At 51.6% G+C, this 15346-nt stretch overlaps 1 protein-coding gene across 2 annotated transcripts in view; it reads right to left on the bottom strand.

Moving 5' to 3' along the window:
* Window positions 1-4841, bottom strand: part of LOC137309852 (uncharacterized) — a 41525-nt gene extending 36684 nt beyond the window's left edge. Inside the window, exon 1 of one of the 2 annotated variants that reach the window (XM_067977867.1) lies at window positions 4609-4841. In XM_067977867.1, coding sequence (XP_067833968.1) covers window positions 4609-4633 — 25 coding nt within the window. In that variant the 5' untranslated portion in view covers window positions 4634-4841. Of the gene's footprint in view, window positions 1-4268; window positions 4410-4608 lie in introns of those variants that run through there. The other variant, XM_067977866.1, reaches the window with a different exon arrangement.
* Between the last annotated feature and the right edge of the window lie 10505 nt (window positions 4842-15346).

Raw genomic sequence — 15346 nt, 5'->3', positions numbered from 1 at the left:
TCCCCCTCTCTCCCTCACACAGGGACACACAAACCCCGACTGTCCCCCTCTCTCCCACACACACAGGGACACACAAACCCCGACTGTCCCCCTCTCCCTCACACACAGGGACACACAAACCCCGACTGTCCCCCTCTCCCTCACACACAGGGACACACAAACCCCGACTGTCCCCCTCTCTCCCTCACACACAGGGACACACAAACCCCGACTGTCCCCCTCTCTCCCTCACACACAGGGACACACAAACCCCGACTGTCCCCCTCTCTCCCTCACACACAGGGACACACAAACCCCGACTGTCCCCCTCTCTCCCTCACACACAGGGACACACAAACCCCGACTGTCCCCCTCTCTCCCTCACACACAGGGACACACAAACCCCGACTGTCCCCCTCTCCCTCACACACAGGGACACACAAACCCCGACTGTCCCCCTCTCTCCCCCACACACAGGGACACACAAACCCCGACTGTCCCCCTCTCTCCCACACACACACAGGGACACACAAACCCCGACTGTCCCCCTCTCTCCCCAAACACAGGGACACACAAACCCCGACTGTCCCCCTCTCTCCCTCACACACACAGGGACACACAAACCCGGACTGTCCCCCTCTCTCCCCCACACACAGGGACACACAAACCCCGACTGTCCCCCTCTCTCCCCCACACACACAGGGACACACAAACCCCGACTGTCCCCCTCTCTCCCCCACACACACAGGGACACACAAACCCCGACTGTCCCCCTCTCTCCCTCACACACAGGGACACACAAACCCCGACTGTCCCCCTCTCTCCCTCACACACAGGGACACACAAACCCCGACTGTCCCCCTCTCTCCCCCACACACAGGGACACACAAACCCCGACTGTCCCCCTCTCCCTCACACACAGGGACACACAAACCCCGACTGTCCCCCTCTCCCTCACACACAGGGACACACAAACCTCGACTGTCCCCCTCTCTCCCCCACACACACAGGGACACACAAACCCCGACTGTCCCCCTCTCCCTCACACACAGGGACACACAAACCCCGACTGTCCCCCTCTCCCTCACACACAGGGACACACAAACCCCGACTGTCCCCCTCTCTCCCTCACACACAGGGACACACAAACCCCGACTGTCCCCCTCTCCCCCACACACACAGGGACACACAAACCCCGACTGTCCCTCTCTCCCCCACACACAGGGACACACAAACCCCGACTGTCCCTCTCTCCCTCACACACAGGGACACACAAACCCCGACTGTCCCCCTCTCCCCCACACACACAGGGACACACAAACCCCGACTGTCCCTCTCTCCCTCACACACAGGGACACACAAACCCCGACTGTCCCCCTCTCCCCCTCACACAGGGACACACAAACCCCGACTGTCCCCCTCTCTCCCTCACACAGGGACACACAAACCCCGACTGTCCCCCTCTCTCCCTCACACACAGGGACACACAAACCCCGACTGTCCCCCTCTCTCCCTCACACACAGGGACACACAAACCCCGACTGTCCCCCTCTCTCCCTCACACAGGGACACACAAACCCCGACTGTCCCCCTCTCTCCCTCACACACAGGGACACACAAACCCCGACTGTCCCCCTCTCTCCCTCACACAGGGACACACAAACCCCGACTGTCCCCCTCTCTCCCTCACACAGGGACACACAAACCCCGACTGTCCCCCTCTCTCCCTCACACACAGGGACACACAAACCCCGACTGTCCCCCTCTCTCCCTCACACAGGGACACACAATCCCCGACTGTCCCCCTCTCTCCCACACACACAGGGACACACAAACCCCGACTGTCCCTCTCTCTCCCCCACACACAGGGACACACAAACCCCGACTGTCCCCCTCTCTCCCCCACACACAGGGACACACAAACCCCGACTGTCCCCCTCTCTCCCCCACACACAGGGACACACAAACCCGGACTGTCCCCCTCTCTCCCTCACACACAGGGACACACAAACCCCGACTGTCCCCCTCTCCCTCACACACAGGGACACACAAACCCCGACTGTCCCCCTCTCTCCCACACACACAGGGACACACAAACCCCGACTGTCCCCCTCTCTCCCTCACACACAGGGACACACAAACCCCGACTGTCCCCCTCTCCCTCACACACAGGGACACACAAACCCCGACTGTCCCCCTCTCTCCCTCACACACACAGGGACACACAAACCCCGACTGTCCCCCTCTCTCCCTCACACACAGGGACACACAAACCCCGACTGTCCCCCTCTCTCCCTCACACACAGGGACACACAAACCCCGACTGTCCCCCTCTCCCCCTCACACAGGGACACACAAACCCCGACTGTCCCCCTCTCCCTCACACACAGGGACACACAAACCCCGACTGTCCCCCTCTCTCCCTCACACACACAGGGACACACAAACCCCGACTGTCCCCCTCTCCCTCACACACAGGGACACACAAACCCCGACTGTCCCCCTCTCTCCCTCACACAGGGACACACAAACCCCGACTGTCCCCCTCTCTCCCTCACACACAGGGACACACAAACCCCGACTGTCCCCCTCTCCCTCACACACAGGGACACACAAACCCCGACTGTCCCCCTCTCTCCCTCACACACAGGGACACACAAACCCCGACTGTCCCCCTCTCTCCCTCACACACAGGGACACACAAACCCCGACTGTCCCCCTCTCCCTCACACACAGGGACACACAAACCCCGACTGTCCCCCTCTCTCCCTCACACACAGGGACACACAAACCCCGACTGTCCCCCTCTCTCCCTCACACACAGGGACACACAAACCCCGACTGTCCCCCTCTCTCCCTCACACACAGGGACACACAAACCCCGACTGTCCCCCTCTCTCCCTCACACACACAGGGACACACAAACCCCGACTGTCCCCCTCTCTCCCTCACACACAGGGACACACAAACCCCGACTGTCCCCCTCTCTCCCTCACACACAGGGACACACAAACCCCGACTGTCCCCCTCTCTCCCTCACACAGGGACACACAAACCCCGACTGTCCCCCTCTCTCCCTCACACACAGGGACACACAAACCCCGACTGTCCCCCTCTCTCCCTCACACACAGGGACACACAAACTGCAGTCCCTGGAGATGAGCTGACTCGACACGGACCGAGAATCGGAGCTGCCATCTTGTGGATCGGTTGCACACTTTGTTGCACACTCGGTTACACACTCGGTTACACACTGCCCTTACACACTGAGTGCACGGGAGAGGCACTAGTGGCTGCTTCTGGGGGTGATTATGAAACTGAGGTTGTGGCCCCATTCAGCCTCCAGTGATGGGTGAGTGCTCCTGCAGTGGGCCTGACCGTCCCGGACTGGGCCATTGCACGGCCTGCCCCGTCAGTTAGACCTTTCCTGCACCCTTCAGCTCAAATTTTTTTTGCCCACGAAGTTGCTGGAAGTGCGATCTGATAACACGCAGCGAGGGAAAAAGAGCATCTCGGACCTGAGTGAACAATGGGGCCAACACTCTATCTCCCTCATAAACAGAGGAGGAGGGTGGATTAGAGTCAAATTCGGTACAGAAAGAGAAATAAAGAGAGGGAAAGAAAGATTGGGTTCGAGAAAGAGAAAAGAGGCACAAAGAAAAGGGAAGTAAAAAATGTTAAGATTTAAAATATAACTTTTTAAAATTCTTTAAAACAAGTTACTACCTGAAGGAATGAGATTGAACAGTTTAAATAGTTCAGTTTCTGGGCCTGAGAGGTTCGTTGGCATTGAATTAACAATTACCAGGTCATTAAAAAGGTACTTCCCCTGTTAAATTCCAGCCTAACTTGCAATGATCTGGAATTTACTGCCTGAAAGGGCGGTGGAAGCAGATTCAATAATAACTTTCAAAAGGGAATCGGATAAATACTTGAAAATGAAAATATAAAGGCCTATGGGGAAAGAGCAGGGGGAGTGGGACTAATTGAACAGCACTACCAAAGAGCTAGCATGATGGGCCGAATGGCCTCTTTCTGTGCTATACCATTCTCTGATTCTAATGTGCAAACCCAGCAAGTTCTTTAAAATAACGGGGAGTTTAAGGGTGAGATGCAGAATGGCGTAAATCGATCAGCAAGTTTTGGGGATTTGCGTCTCCTGGCGTACCTCTTAATCCCCTGAATTTGCTGTCTGATTTATATCGCTGACAAGCCGTTATTATTACAACACCTCTTGTATTTGTACACAAGGCAGGGAAGTGTTTTAATTTACACAGCGTAACACTTACTGCAACACCTTACACAGGGGTTCCTGAAGATACAGCATCTGATAATCCTGCGGCTGGCAATCTGATGTGTTATCTGACAAACCATCTGTCAAAGCTCACTCAGCACAGGGAGATCCCAAAGGGAAAGATGCAATAAAGTGACTCTTCTTCAGCACAGCCAAACTCAGTGTCTGTCGCTGGGCACATTCCACACGACTATCTGTATTTGACAAGCAAGTCTGGCAAAAGTACGTAGAGGCTGTGAAAGCCCTGAGATAAATGTTACACTGGGTAATCTCAGTTCACAGTGGGCGCTGGACTATCACAGAATGAACAATAAACACAGAACCCGAACACTCACCGTACAATCCCTGCTTCATGCTCATCCTCCCCTGCTTCAACTCATGAAACTTCCTGTCTCAGGCTGAGCTCAGACTGATCTCTGGTCACAGTTCTCACCACAACACCTTCAAACCCGGAGACGCAGTGTTTTTTTATTCACTCTCAGGGAGTGGGCGTTGTGTAGGAAAGGCAGGCATTTACTGTCCATCCCATCTTAGTCAAGAAAAAGAAACTGAGTGCAGTCTGCTGTCCCTTCCTCTCCACAAGAGCTGGAAGCAGGGAGAAGAGGCAGAGAGAGAGAGAGAGGGAGAGCGTGACCCAATGCAGATATCATAGCGATCATAGAATCATAGAATGGTACAGCACAGAAGGAGGCCATTCAGCCCATCATTCCTGTGCTGGCTTTTTGAAAGAGCTATCCAATTAGTCCCACTCCCCTGCTCTTTCCCCATAGGCCTTTATATTTTCCTTTTCAAGTATTTATCCAATTCCCTTTTGAAAGTTATTATTGAATCTGCTTCCACCGCCCTTTCAGGCACTGCATTCCAGATCAGAACAGCTCACTGCGTAAAATAATTCTCATCTCACCTCTCCAGGACGGGGCAATCACACAGCTCGAAACTCACCACTGTAAAAATGGCAACGGGCGCATGTGTGGTGAGTTGGGGACCTGCCTGCCACCTTCAATGATTTGTGTACATACACCTCCAGGTCTCTCTGTTCCTGTATCCCCTTTAGAATTGTACCATTTAGTTTATATTGCTTCTCCTCATTCTTCCTACCAAAATGCATCACTTCACACTTCTCTGTGTTAAATTTCATCTGCCATGTGTCTGCCAATTTTGTATCCACACTGCCACTGCCCCTTCAATCCCATGGGCTTTGATTTTGCTAACAAGTCTATTATGTGGTACTTTATCAAACGCCTTTTGAAAGTCTATATACACATCATCAACCACACTACCCTCATCAACCCTCTCCGTTACTTCATCAAAGAACTCAATCAAGTTAGTCAAACACGATTTTCCTTTAACAAATCCGTGCTGACTTTCATTTATCAGTCCACACTTTTCCAAGTGACAATTAATTTTGTCCCGGATTATTGTCTCTAAAGGTTTCCCCACCACCGATGTTAGGCTGACTGGCCTGTAATTGCCGGGTTTGTCCCTCTCCCTTTTTTTGAACAGGGGTGTAACATTTCCAATCCTCCAGTCCTCTGGCACCACCCCCATATCTAAGGAGGATTGAAGATTGTGGCCAGAGTCTCCGCAATTTCCACCCTTACTTCCCTCAGTAACCTAGGATTATGTTGGGATAGACATCGTTCAGATGAGGTAGAGATTGTTCTGATGAGGACTGGACACTGGGTGTTGCCCGATACATGAGGCCAGTAGAAGAGCAGAGGGGTGTCTCGCTGGGAGAAGCATGCTGGGAGAGCATCAAACTCAAACAGGTGGCGTCTCTCAGATGAGATGTTAAACCGAGGCCCTGTCTGCCCTCTCAGGTGGATGTAAAAGTTCCCATGTTTTGAAGAAGAGCAGGGGAGGATCCCCCGGTGTCCTGGACAATATTTATCCCTCGACCAACATCCCTAAAAAAAAGATTATCTGCTCATTATCACATTGCTGTTTGTGGGATCTTGCTGTGCGAAAATTGGCTGCCGCGTTTCCTACATTACAACAGTGACTACAGTTCAAAAATACTTCATTGGCTGTAAAGCGCTTTGGGACGTCCTGAGGTCATGAAAGGCGCTATATAAATGCAAATCTTTCTCTCTTTGCAGAGACTCCAAACCATTGTTTGTAGCACTATCGGAGAGGGCAGTCCAGGGCAAGCTACAGCTCCAGGAACTGCAGCACACGTCCCACACAACACACAGGCCTCCTGACACACAATCCCAAGGCTATGTGAGGATTGATGTCCTGGGACACAGAACCTGCTGCCTGGGCCCTGTAGGAGGGGCTGGACCTCCTGCGGGGTTGCCCTATGGGCCTGGCCGCCCGAGAAATCTGCTGCTCCTCCTCCAACAAATAAACCGTAAATAGGGGACTCCCCAAGGGGAAAAACATTCTGCAACGTTCCCTTCCATTTTAGGAAACAGTGGGAGATTTCTAAACCAAGTCAGGAGTCTCATAAAGAAAGAGGAAAGAAAGTTTGACAAATCAATGCAAGGTTCTGAGTCTCAATCTAACAGCGCAGTGGAACAGAGCAATTTCCCATTCCCATCCCAGCACCTCTCATCCTCAGCTGCAGTTCTGGTTCTGGCAGAAGCCAGAGAGTAGGCTTGGCGGTGATGTCTCCCATGGTAGAATAGCCTGCACCGTTACTGCTCAGAGCACTGCTGGCCTCGCTTTCTCCACCCATCACATGTAAATAACGGCTGGTGGGGGGGGGGGGGGCGGGCGAGGCCCGGTCCCTGGGGGATTTCACTCCCCTCCGCTGCAGTGGGGGAAACGGGCCGGGAGGGGGCAGGTGGGAGTGCGGGTGGGGGAAACGGGCCGGGAGGGGGCCGGGAGGGGGGAGGGGCCTGGAGACGGCTGCAACAGAGCACGTGGAGAGAGCGGGCCTTGTGGAGGCCTCCTCTTCCACCATTGCAGCCCTGCTGCTTACCTGTTGTGGGCCACGGTCCCGTCTGACACCATCGATGGGACTGCGATTCCACCACCATGCTGGGCTCCCTCCTCTCGGCGGGATTCCTGCCCGTAGCCCACCCTGTGTCCTCAGGGACTGTGAACCAGGAGATAAAAGCCTCAGCTGCACCATTCTGCACGCTGGGAATAGGGCATGCCTGTGATGCCTCCTGTGGTGGAATGGCCTGTCGCCACTCACGGCCTAGAGTGGTGATGGAGTGAGGGTGACTGGCATCTGGGGAACTGTACTCCCAGCGGGAGAGGACACAGTTAATAAAGGTGGTGACGGGGGTGTGGGGATCGGGTGACGGGGGTGTGGGGATCGGGTGAGGGGGTGTGGGGATCGGGTGACGGGGGTGTGGGGATCGGGTGAGGGGGGTGTGGGGATCGGGTGAGGGGGTGTGGGGATCGGGTGAGGGGGTGTGGGGATCGGGTGAGGGGGTGTGGGGATCGGGTGAGGGGGTGTGGGGATCGGGTGAGGGGGTGTGGGGATCGGGTGACGGGGGTGTGGGGATCGGGTGAGGGGGTGTGGGGATCGGGTGACGGGGGTGTGGGGATCGGGTGAGGGGGGTGTGGGGATCGGGTGAGGGGGGTGTGGGGATCGGGTGAGGGGGGTGTGGGGATCGGGTGAGGGGGTGTGGGGATCGGGTGAGGGGGTGTGGGGATCGGGTGAGGGGGGTGTGGGGATCGGGTGAGGGGTGTGGGGATCGGGTGAGGGGTGTGGGGATCGGGTGAGGGGGTGTGGGGATCGGGTGAGGGGGTGTGGGGATCGGGTGAGGGGTGTGGGGATCGGGTGAGGGAGTGTGGGGATCGGGTGAGGGGGGTGTGGGGATCGGGTGAGGGGGGTGGGGATCGGGTGAGGGGGTGTGGGGATCGGGTGAGGGGGGTGGGGATCGGGTGAGGGGGTGTGGGGATCGGGTGAGGGGGGTGGGGATCGGGTGAGGGGGGTGGGGATCGGGTGAGGGGGGTGGGGATCGGGTGAGGGGGTGTGGGGATCGGGTGAGGGGGTGTGGGGATCGGGTGAGGGGGGTGTGGGGATCGGGTGAAGGGGATCGGGTGAGGGGGGATCGGGTGAAGGGGATCGGGTGAGGGGGGATCGGGTGAGGGGGATCGGGTGAGGGGGGATCGGGTGAAGGGGATCGGGTGAGGGGGGATCGGGTGAGGGGGATCGGGTGAGGGGGGATCGGGTGAGGGGGGATCGGGTGAGGGGGATCGGGTGAGGGGGGATCGGGTGAGGGGGGATCGGGTGAGGGGGGATCGGGTGAGGGGGGTCCCAGTAGTGATGACACTCACTTTCCACCATCAGTAGTTTCAGTTTAGTTTGTGATTTCTTGTAAACGGGAAATGAAATATCAGACCAGAGACCACGAACTCGAGAGAACTCCAACAGGAAGTCACCACTGCCCTCTGAAGAATCGAAACTTATAACAAACAGTTTCACTTCGGACAGGGCCAGTGATATTCATCTGAAATCGGGTCTCTGCCTCTGAACTGAAGCAGGATTGAAGGAGTTAATTTGTTGAATGAAGGGCAGGGAGGTCACATGATTGGATGGGATGAGGAGACAGGAGAACAAGATGACTGACAGGGAAAGTGGGATGGGGAATGGGTGTGGAGCAGTGGGCAAGATTGGCAGTGATTGGGCAGTGACATGAACCAATGGATCAATATTTCGGCTGGCAATAAAGAAGCTTAGAGTGTGGACTGGTGTAAGAAAGGGGATCGGGTGAGGGGGATAAAGAGAGCAGGATGGGGAGAAGGTTCAGCTCGGAGCTGGTGACGGCAAAGACTTATCCAGGGGACAAAAGGGAAGTGCGGTTTGGAACAGGAGACCAGGGGAGGAACTGAGGAGGGAAACAGTGAAGGAGCGGAGTGCAACCCGGGAAGGATAGTCCAGGAGACCAGCAGAAGATTGACACACAGTCCAGGAGACCAGCAGAAGATTGACACACAGTCCAGGAGACCAGCAGAAGATTGACACACAGTCCAGGAGACCAGCAGAAGATTGACACACAGTCCAGGAGACCAGCAGAAGATTGACACACAGTCCAGGAGACCAGCAGAAGATTGACACACAGTCCAGGAGACCAGCAGAAGATTGACACACAGTCCAGGAGACCAGCAGAAGATTAACACACAGTCCAGGAGACCAGCAGAAGATTAACACACAGTCCAGGAGACCAGCAGAAGATTGAAGTGTAGTCCAGGAGACCAGCAAAAGTTTGAAGCGCTGTCCAGGAGACCAGCAGAAGGTTGACCCACAGTCCAGGAGACCAGCAGAAGATTGACACACAGTCCAGGAGACCAGCAGAAGATTGACCCACAGTCCAGGAGACCAGCAGAAGATCGACGCACAGTCCAGGAGACCAGCAGAAGATTGACGCACAGTCCAGGAGACCAGTAGAGGATTGAGGCGCAGTCCAGGAGATCAGTAGAGGATTGAGGTGCAGTCCAGGAGACCAGTTCAGCAACAACCTTTTATCCAAGAGCCAGCATGGCAGCAGAATAAAGAACAAAAACTAACAGAACATGAACCTAGGAGATGATTACATTTCTACGTTATACCTTTAATGTAGAAAAACCTCCCAAGGTGCTTCACAGAGGCACAATCAGACAAAGACGGACACCAAGTCAAAGAAGGAGACAATGGCCCAGAATTTGCACCTGCCGTTACTTAGACTCGCTCTCACCCCTATAATCCCCATGATATCTTGGACTGCAAGTTGCTGGATGTGGGAGATGGGAACAGTGTGGTGTCTCCACAGGGTATCTGGGACCTGAGTGAACAGGGAAGCAACTGGGTATCTCCTTAACCAATCAGACTGAAGGATGGTGAAATTAACAACTCAAGGACTGAGAAGGAAGAGTAAGTTGGAGAGGGTGAATTCAATGTGAAATCAGGTACAGAAAGAGAAATTAAATGAGGGAAAGAAAGATTGGATTAAAGGAGAGAGAAAAAAGAGACAGAAAGAAAAAGTAAAAAAAAAGTTTAAAAATTTTAATTTTAAAAAATCTCCAACAACAATTAAAACCTGAAGGAATGAGACTCCACCCGTGTAATAGTTAATCTTCAGTGCCACAGAGGTTGACTGGCAGTAATTAACACTTATCGTGCTGTTAAAAGGTACTTAGACTGAAATGGACAAGATTGAACTTCCTGTGGTGAGTTTAGTTTGTATCTATCGTGAAAATACAGGAGCTTCACACCGTTCAATGTATTTCACGGTGAGTCGGACGGCGAGATGCCGTTTTCGTGAAGCTAATGGCAGAGCGGTGCATATCGGACAGGAACGTCCCGATTTTTGCTTCGAACAGCGTGTCTGCCCCTCACCTGAACTTACCGTGCGATTCGTGCATAAATAACGGAGAGCGCCATTAGTACCATTAGTACCATTAGTACCATTAGCACAATTAGTACCATTAGCACAATTAGTACCATTTGTACCATTAGTACCATTAGCACCATTAGCACCATTCGTACCATTAGTACCATTAGCACAATTAGTACCATTAGCACTATTAGTACCATAAGCACAATTAGTACCATTAGCACTATTAGTACCAATAGTGCCATTTGCACCATTAGCACTATTAGTACCATAAGCACAATTAGTACCATCAGTACCATTAGTGCCATTAGCGCCATTAGTACTATTAGCACCATTCGTTCTATTAGCACCATTAGTACTATTAGCGCCATTAGTACTATTAGCACCATTAGTACTATTAGCACCATTAGCACCATTAGTACTATCAGCACCATTAGTACCATTAGCATCATTAGCACTATTAGCCTCACTGTTATATTGACAGAAAATTCTGGGCCATTAAGACGGGTTATTAAAAACTTGGTCAAAGAGGTGGGTTTTAAGTACGATCTTGAAGGAGGAGAGAGAGGGGGAGAGGTTTAGGGAGAGAATTCCAGAGCTTAGAGTCTCGACAGCTGAAGGCACGGCCGCCAATGGTAGGGCGGAGGAAGTGAGGGATGCTTAAGAGGGCAGAATTGGAGGAGGTTACAGAGATAGGGAGGGGCGAGACCATGGAGTGATTTGAAGACAGGGATGAGAATTTTAAAATCGAGGCGTTCCCGGACCGGGAGCCAATGTAGGTCAGTGAGCACAGGGTGATGGGAGAATGGGACTTGGTGCGACTTAGGATACAGGCAGCAGAGTTTTGGATGAGCTCAAATTTATGGAGGGTGGAAGATGGGAGACCAGCCAGGAGAGCAATGGAATAGTCGAGTCTGGATAAGAAATAGGAGGATAGGGCAGATGAATGCCTGGCTGGAGAGATGGTGCAGGAGGGAGGGCTTTAGATTCCTGGGGCATTGGGACCAGTTCTGGGGGAGGTGGGACCTGTACAGGCCAGACGGGTTGCACCTCAACTGAGCTGGGACCAATGTCCTCATGGGGAGGTTCAGAGGTGCTGTGGAGAGGGTTTAAACTAATTTGTCAGGGGAATGGACAACAGGATGCAGCATTGGAATGGAGAAACAAGGTGCACAAAGGATCGGGGGGAAAGATAGCACAAGAGCAAGTAATAGTACAGTATTAGGTGGGATCAGACTAAGAGAGAGTACAAGAAAGTCTAAGACGGGTTTACAGTGCATGTGTGTAAACGCACGAAGCCTGGTAAACAAGGTTGGTGAGCTCAGGCACAAATAGTCACATGGGAATATGATGTCATGGCAACAACGGAGACTTGGCTCAAAAAAGGGGCAGGATTGGGTACTAAATATTCCTGGATACAAGGTGTTCAGGAAAGACAGGGAAGGAAAGAAAGGAGTGGGGGGCAGTATTGATTAAGGGGAATATTGCAATACTGGAGAGAGAGGATGTCCTGGAGGGGTCAAGGACAGAATCTATTTGATTAGAATTAAGAAATAAAAGAGGTGCCATTACACTACTGGGTGTATTTTATAGGCCACCAGCTAATGGGAAGGAGATCGAGGAGCAAATTTACAGCGAAATTACAGAGAGGTGCATGAACTATAGAGTAGTGATAACGGGGGATTTCAACGATCCTAATATAGACTGGGACAGTAATAATATAAGGGGTACAGAGGGGGAGGAATTTCTGAAATGTGTTCAGGATAACTTTCCGGCCCAATGAGGAAGGAGGCATTGCTGGATCTGGTTCTAGGGAATGAGGTGGGCCAAGTGGAGCAAGTGTCAGTGGGGGAACATTTAGAGAACAGCGATCATAATATCATAAGGTTTAGAATAGCTATGGAAAAGGACGTGGACCACTCTAAAGTAAAATGCTCAATTGGAGGAGGGCCAATTTCAGTGGGATGAGAACAGATCTGGCCCGGGTAAATTGGAATCAAAGATTGGCAGGGAAAACTGTAATTGAACAGTGGGCGGCCTTTAAAGAGGAAATGGGTCGGGTACAGTCCAGGTACATTCACACGAGGGAGAAAGGAAGGGCAACTAAAGCCAGAGCTCCCTGGATGACAAAAGAGATAGTGAGTAAGAGGAAATGGAAAAAAGGGGATATGACAGATGTCAGGTTGAAAACACAAGTGAGAACCAGGCAGAATATAGAAAGTTCAGAGGGGAAGTGAGAAAGGAAATAAGAGGGGCGAAGAGAGAGTATGAGAATAGACTGGTGGCCAATATAAAAGGGAATCCAAAAGTCTTCTACAGGCATGTAAACAGTAAACGGGTAGTAAGAGGAGGGGTGGGGTCAATATAGGGACCATGAAGGAGATCGACTCATGGAGGCAGAGGGGATGGCCGAGGTACTAAATGAGTACTTTGCATCTGTCTTTACCAAGGAAGAAGATGCTGCCAGAGTCTCAGTAAAGGAAGATATAGTGAGATACTGGATGGGCTAAAAATTGATAAAGAAGAGGTACTAGAAAGGCTGGCTGTACTTAAACTAGATAAATCACCCAGTCCGGATGGGATGCATCCTAGGTTGCTGAGGGAAGTAAGGGTGGAAATTGCGGAGGTACTGGCCATAATCTTCCAAACATCCGTAGATATGGGGGTAATGCCAGAGGACTGGAGAATTGCAAATGTTACACCCTTGTTCAAAAAAGGTGTAAGGATAAACCAGTTTAACCTCAGTGGTGGGGAAACTTTTAGAAAATATAATCCGGGACAGAATTAACAATCACTTGGACAAGTGTGGATTAATTAGGGAAAGCCAGCACGGATTTGTTAAAGGCAAATCGTGTTTAACTAACCTGATAGAGTTTTTTGATGAGGTAACAGAGAGGGTCGATGAGGGCAATGCAGTTGATGTGGTGGATATGGACTTTCAAAAGGCATTTGATAAAGTGCCGCATGGTAGGCTTATCATCAAGATTGAAGCCCATGGAATAAAGGGGGCAGTGACAGCATGGATACAGAATTGGCTAAGTGACAGGAAACAGAGAGTAGTGGTGAACAGTTGTTTTTCGGACTGGAGGGAGGTGTACAGTAGTGTTCCCCAGGGGTCGGTGCTGGGACCACTGCTTTTCTTGCTATATATTAATGACTTGGACTTGGGTGTACAGGGCACAATTTCCAAATCTGTGGATGACACAAAACTTGGAAGTGTAGTGAACAGTGAGGAGGATAGTGATAGATTTCAAGAGGATATAAACAGGCTGGTGGAATGGGCGGACACCTGGCAGAGAAATGCGAAATGATACATTTTGGTAGGAAGAATGAGGAGAGACAATATAAACTAGAGGACACAGCTCTAAAAGGGGTACAGGAATAGAGAGATCTGGGGGTATATGTACACAAATCGTTGAAGGTGGCAGGATAGGTTGAAAAAGTGGTTAAAAAAGCAAATGGGATCCTGGATTTTATAAATAGAGGCACAGAGTACAAAAGTAAGGAAGTCATGATGAGCCTTTATAAAACACTGGTTTGGCCACAACTGGAGAATTGTGTCCAGTTCTGGGCACCGCACTTTAGGAAAGATGTGAAGGCCTTAGAGAGGGTGCAGAAGAGATTTACTAGAATGATTCCAGGGATGAGGGACTTTATTACGTGGATAGACTGGAGAAGCTGGGGTTGTTCTCCTTGGAACAGAGACAGTTGCGAGGAGATTTGATAGAGGTGTTCAAAATCATGAAGGGTCTAGACAGAGTAGATAGAGAGAAACTGTTCCCATTGGCGGAAGGGTCAAGAACCAGAGGACATAGATTTAAGGTGATTGGCAAAAGAACCAAAGGTGACATGAGGAAAAACTTTTTTTACACAGCGAGTTAGGATCTGGAATGCACTGCCCGAGGGGGTGGTGGAGGCAGATTCAATCATGGCCTTCAAAAGGGAACTAGATAAGTACTTGAAAGAAAAAAATTTGCAGGGCTACGGGGAAAGGGCGGGGGAGTGGGACTAGCTGGATTGCTCTTGCATAGAGCCGGCGCAGACTCAATGGGCCGAATGGCCTCCTTCCGTGCTGTAACCTTTCTGTGATTCTAAGGTGGATGCTCAGTTGTTGAGTATATTCAAGAATGAGATTGATAAATTTTTGGACTCAAGGGATATGGGATAGGGCGGAAAATGGAGTTGAGTTTCAAGCTCAGCCATGGTCTTATTGGATGGCGGAGCAGGATCGAGGGGCCGAATGGAGAAGGAAGTAGGCAATGTTTGTGATGGAGAGGGTATGGGATTCGAATCTCAGTTCAGGATCAAATTGAATGCTGAGGTTGTGAACAGTCTGGTTTCACCTGTGACAGTGGCCAGGGAGGGGGATTGAATCAGTGTCAAGATCATGTAGTTTGTGGCTGATGGTTTTGGTCTACCCATTGTTTAACTGGAGCAAATTGCAAATTTCATCCAAGACTGGATATCAGAGAAGCAGCCTGGCAGAACAAAGACAATGGAGGGGTCGAGAGAGGTGGTGGTGAGGTAGAGCTGGGTGTCGCCAGCATACGTGTGGAGTCTGACATTGTGTTTTCGGATGATGTTACCGTGGGGTAGCATGGGGATGAGGAATAGAAGGGGGCCAAGGATAGATCGTTGGGGGACTCTGTTGCGTTTATATTGGATATTGTCATATGTCCCTTACCTTGAACACAGGTTTGAGGGCAAGGAAACACTGAAACGTCTGGGTAATACAGCCCAACACAGTAAACACAGCCCCTTCCATACAGTGTATTACGTTCTGGGTTCGAATTAACTT

Source organism: Heptranchias perlo, unplaced genomic scaffold, assembly GCF_035084215.1.
Source record: "Heptranchias perlo isolate sHepPer1 unplaced genomic scaffold, sHepPer1.hap1 HAP1_SCAFFOLD_184, whole genome shotgun sequence".
Lineage (NCBI taxonomy): Eukaryota > Metazoa > Chordata > Chondrichthyes > Hexanchiformes > Hexanchidae > Heptranchias > Heptranchias perlo.
Note: the sequence above shows the minus strand (reverse complement) of the source record. Positions and strands in the feature narration are given on the sequence as shown.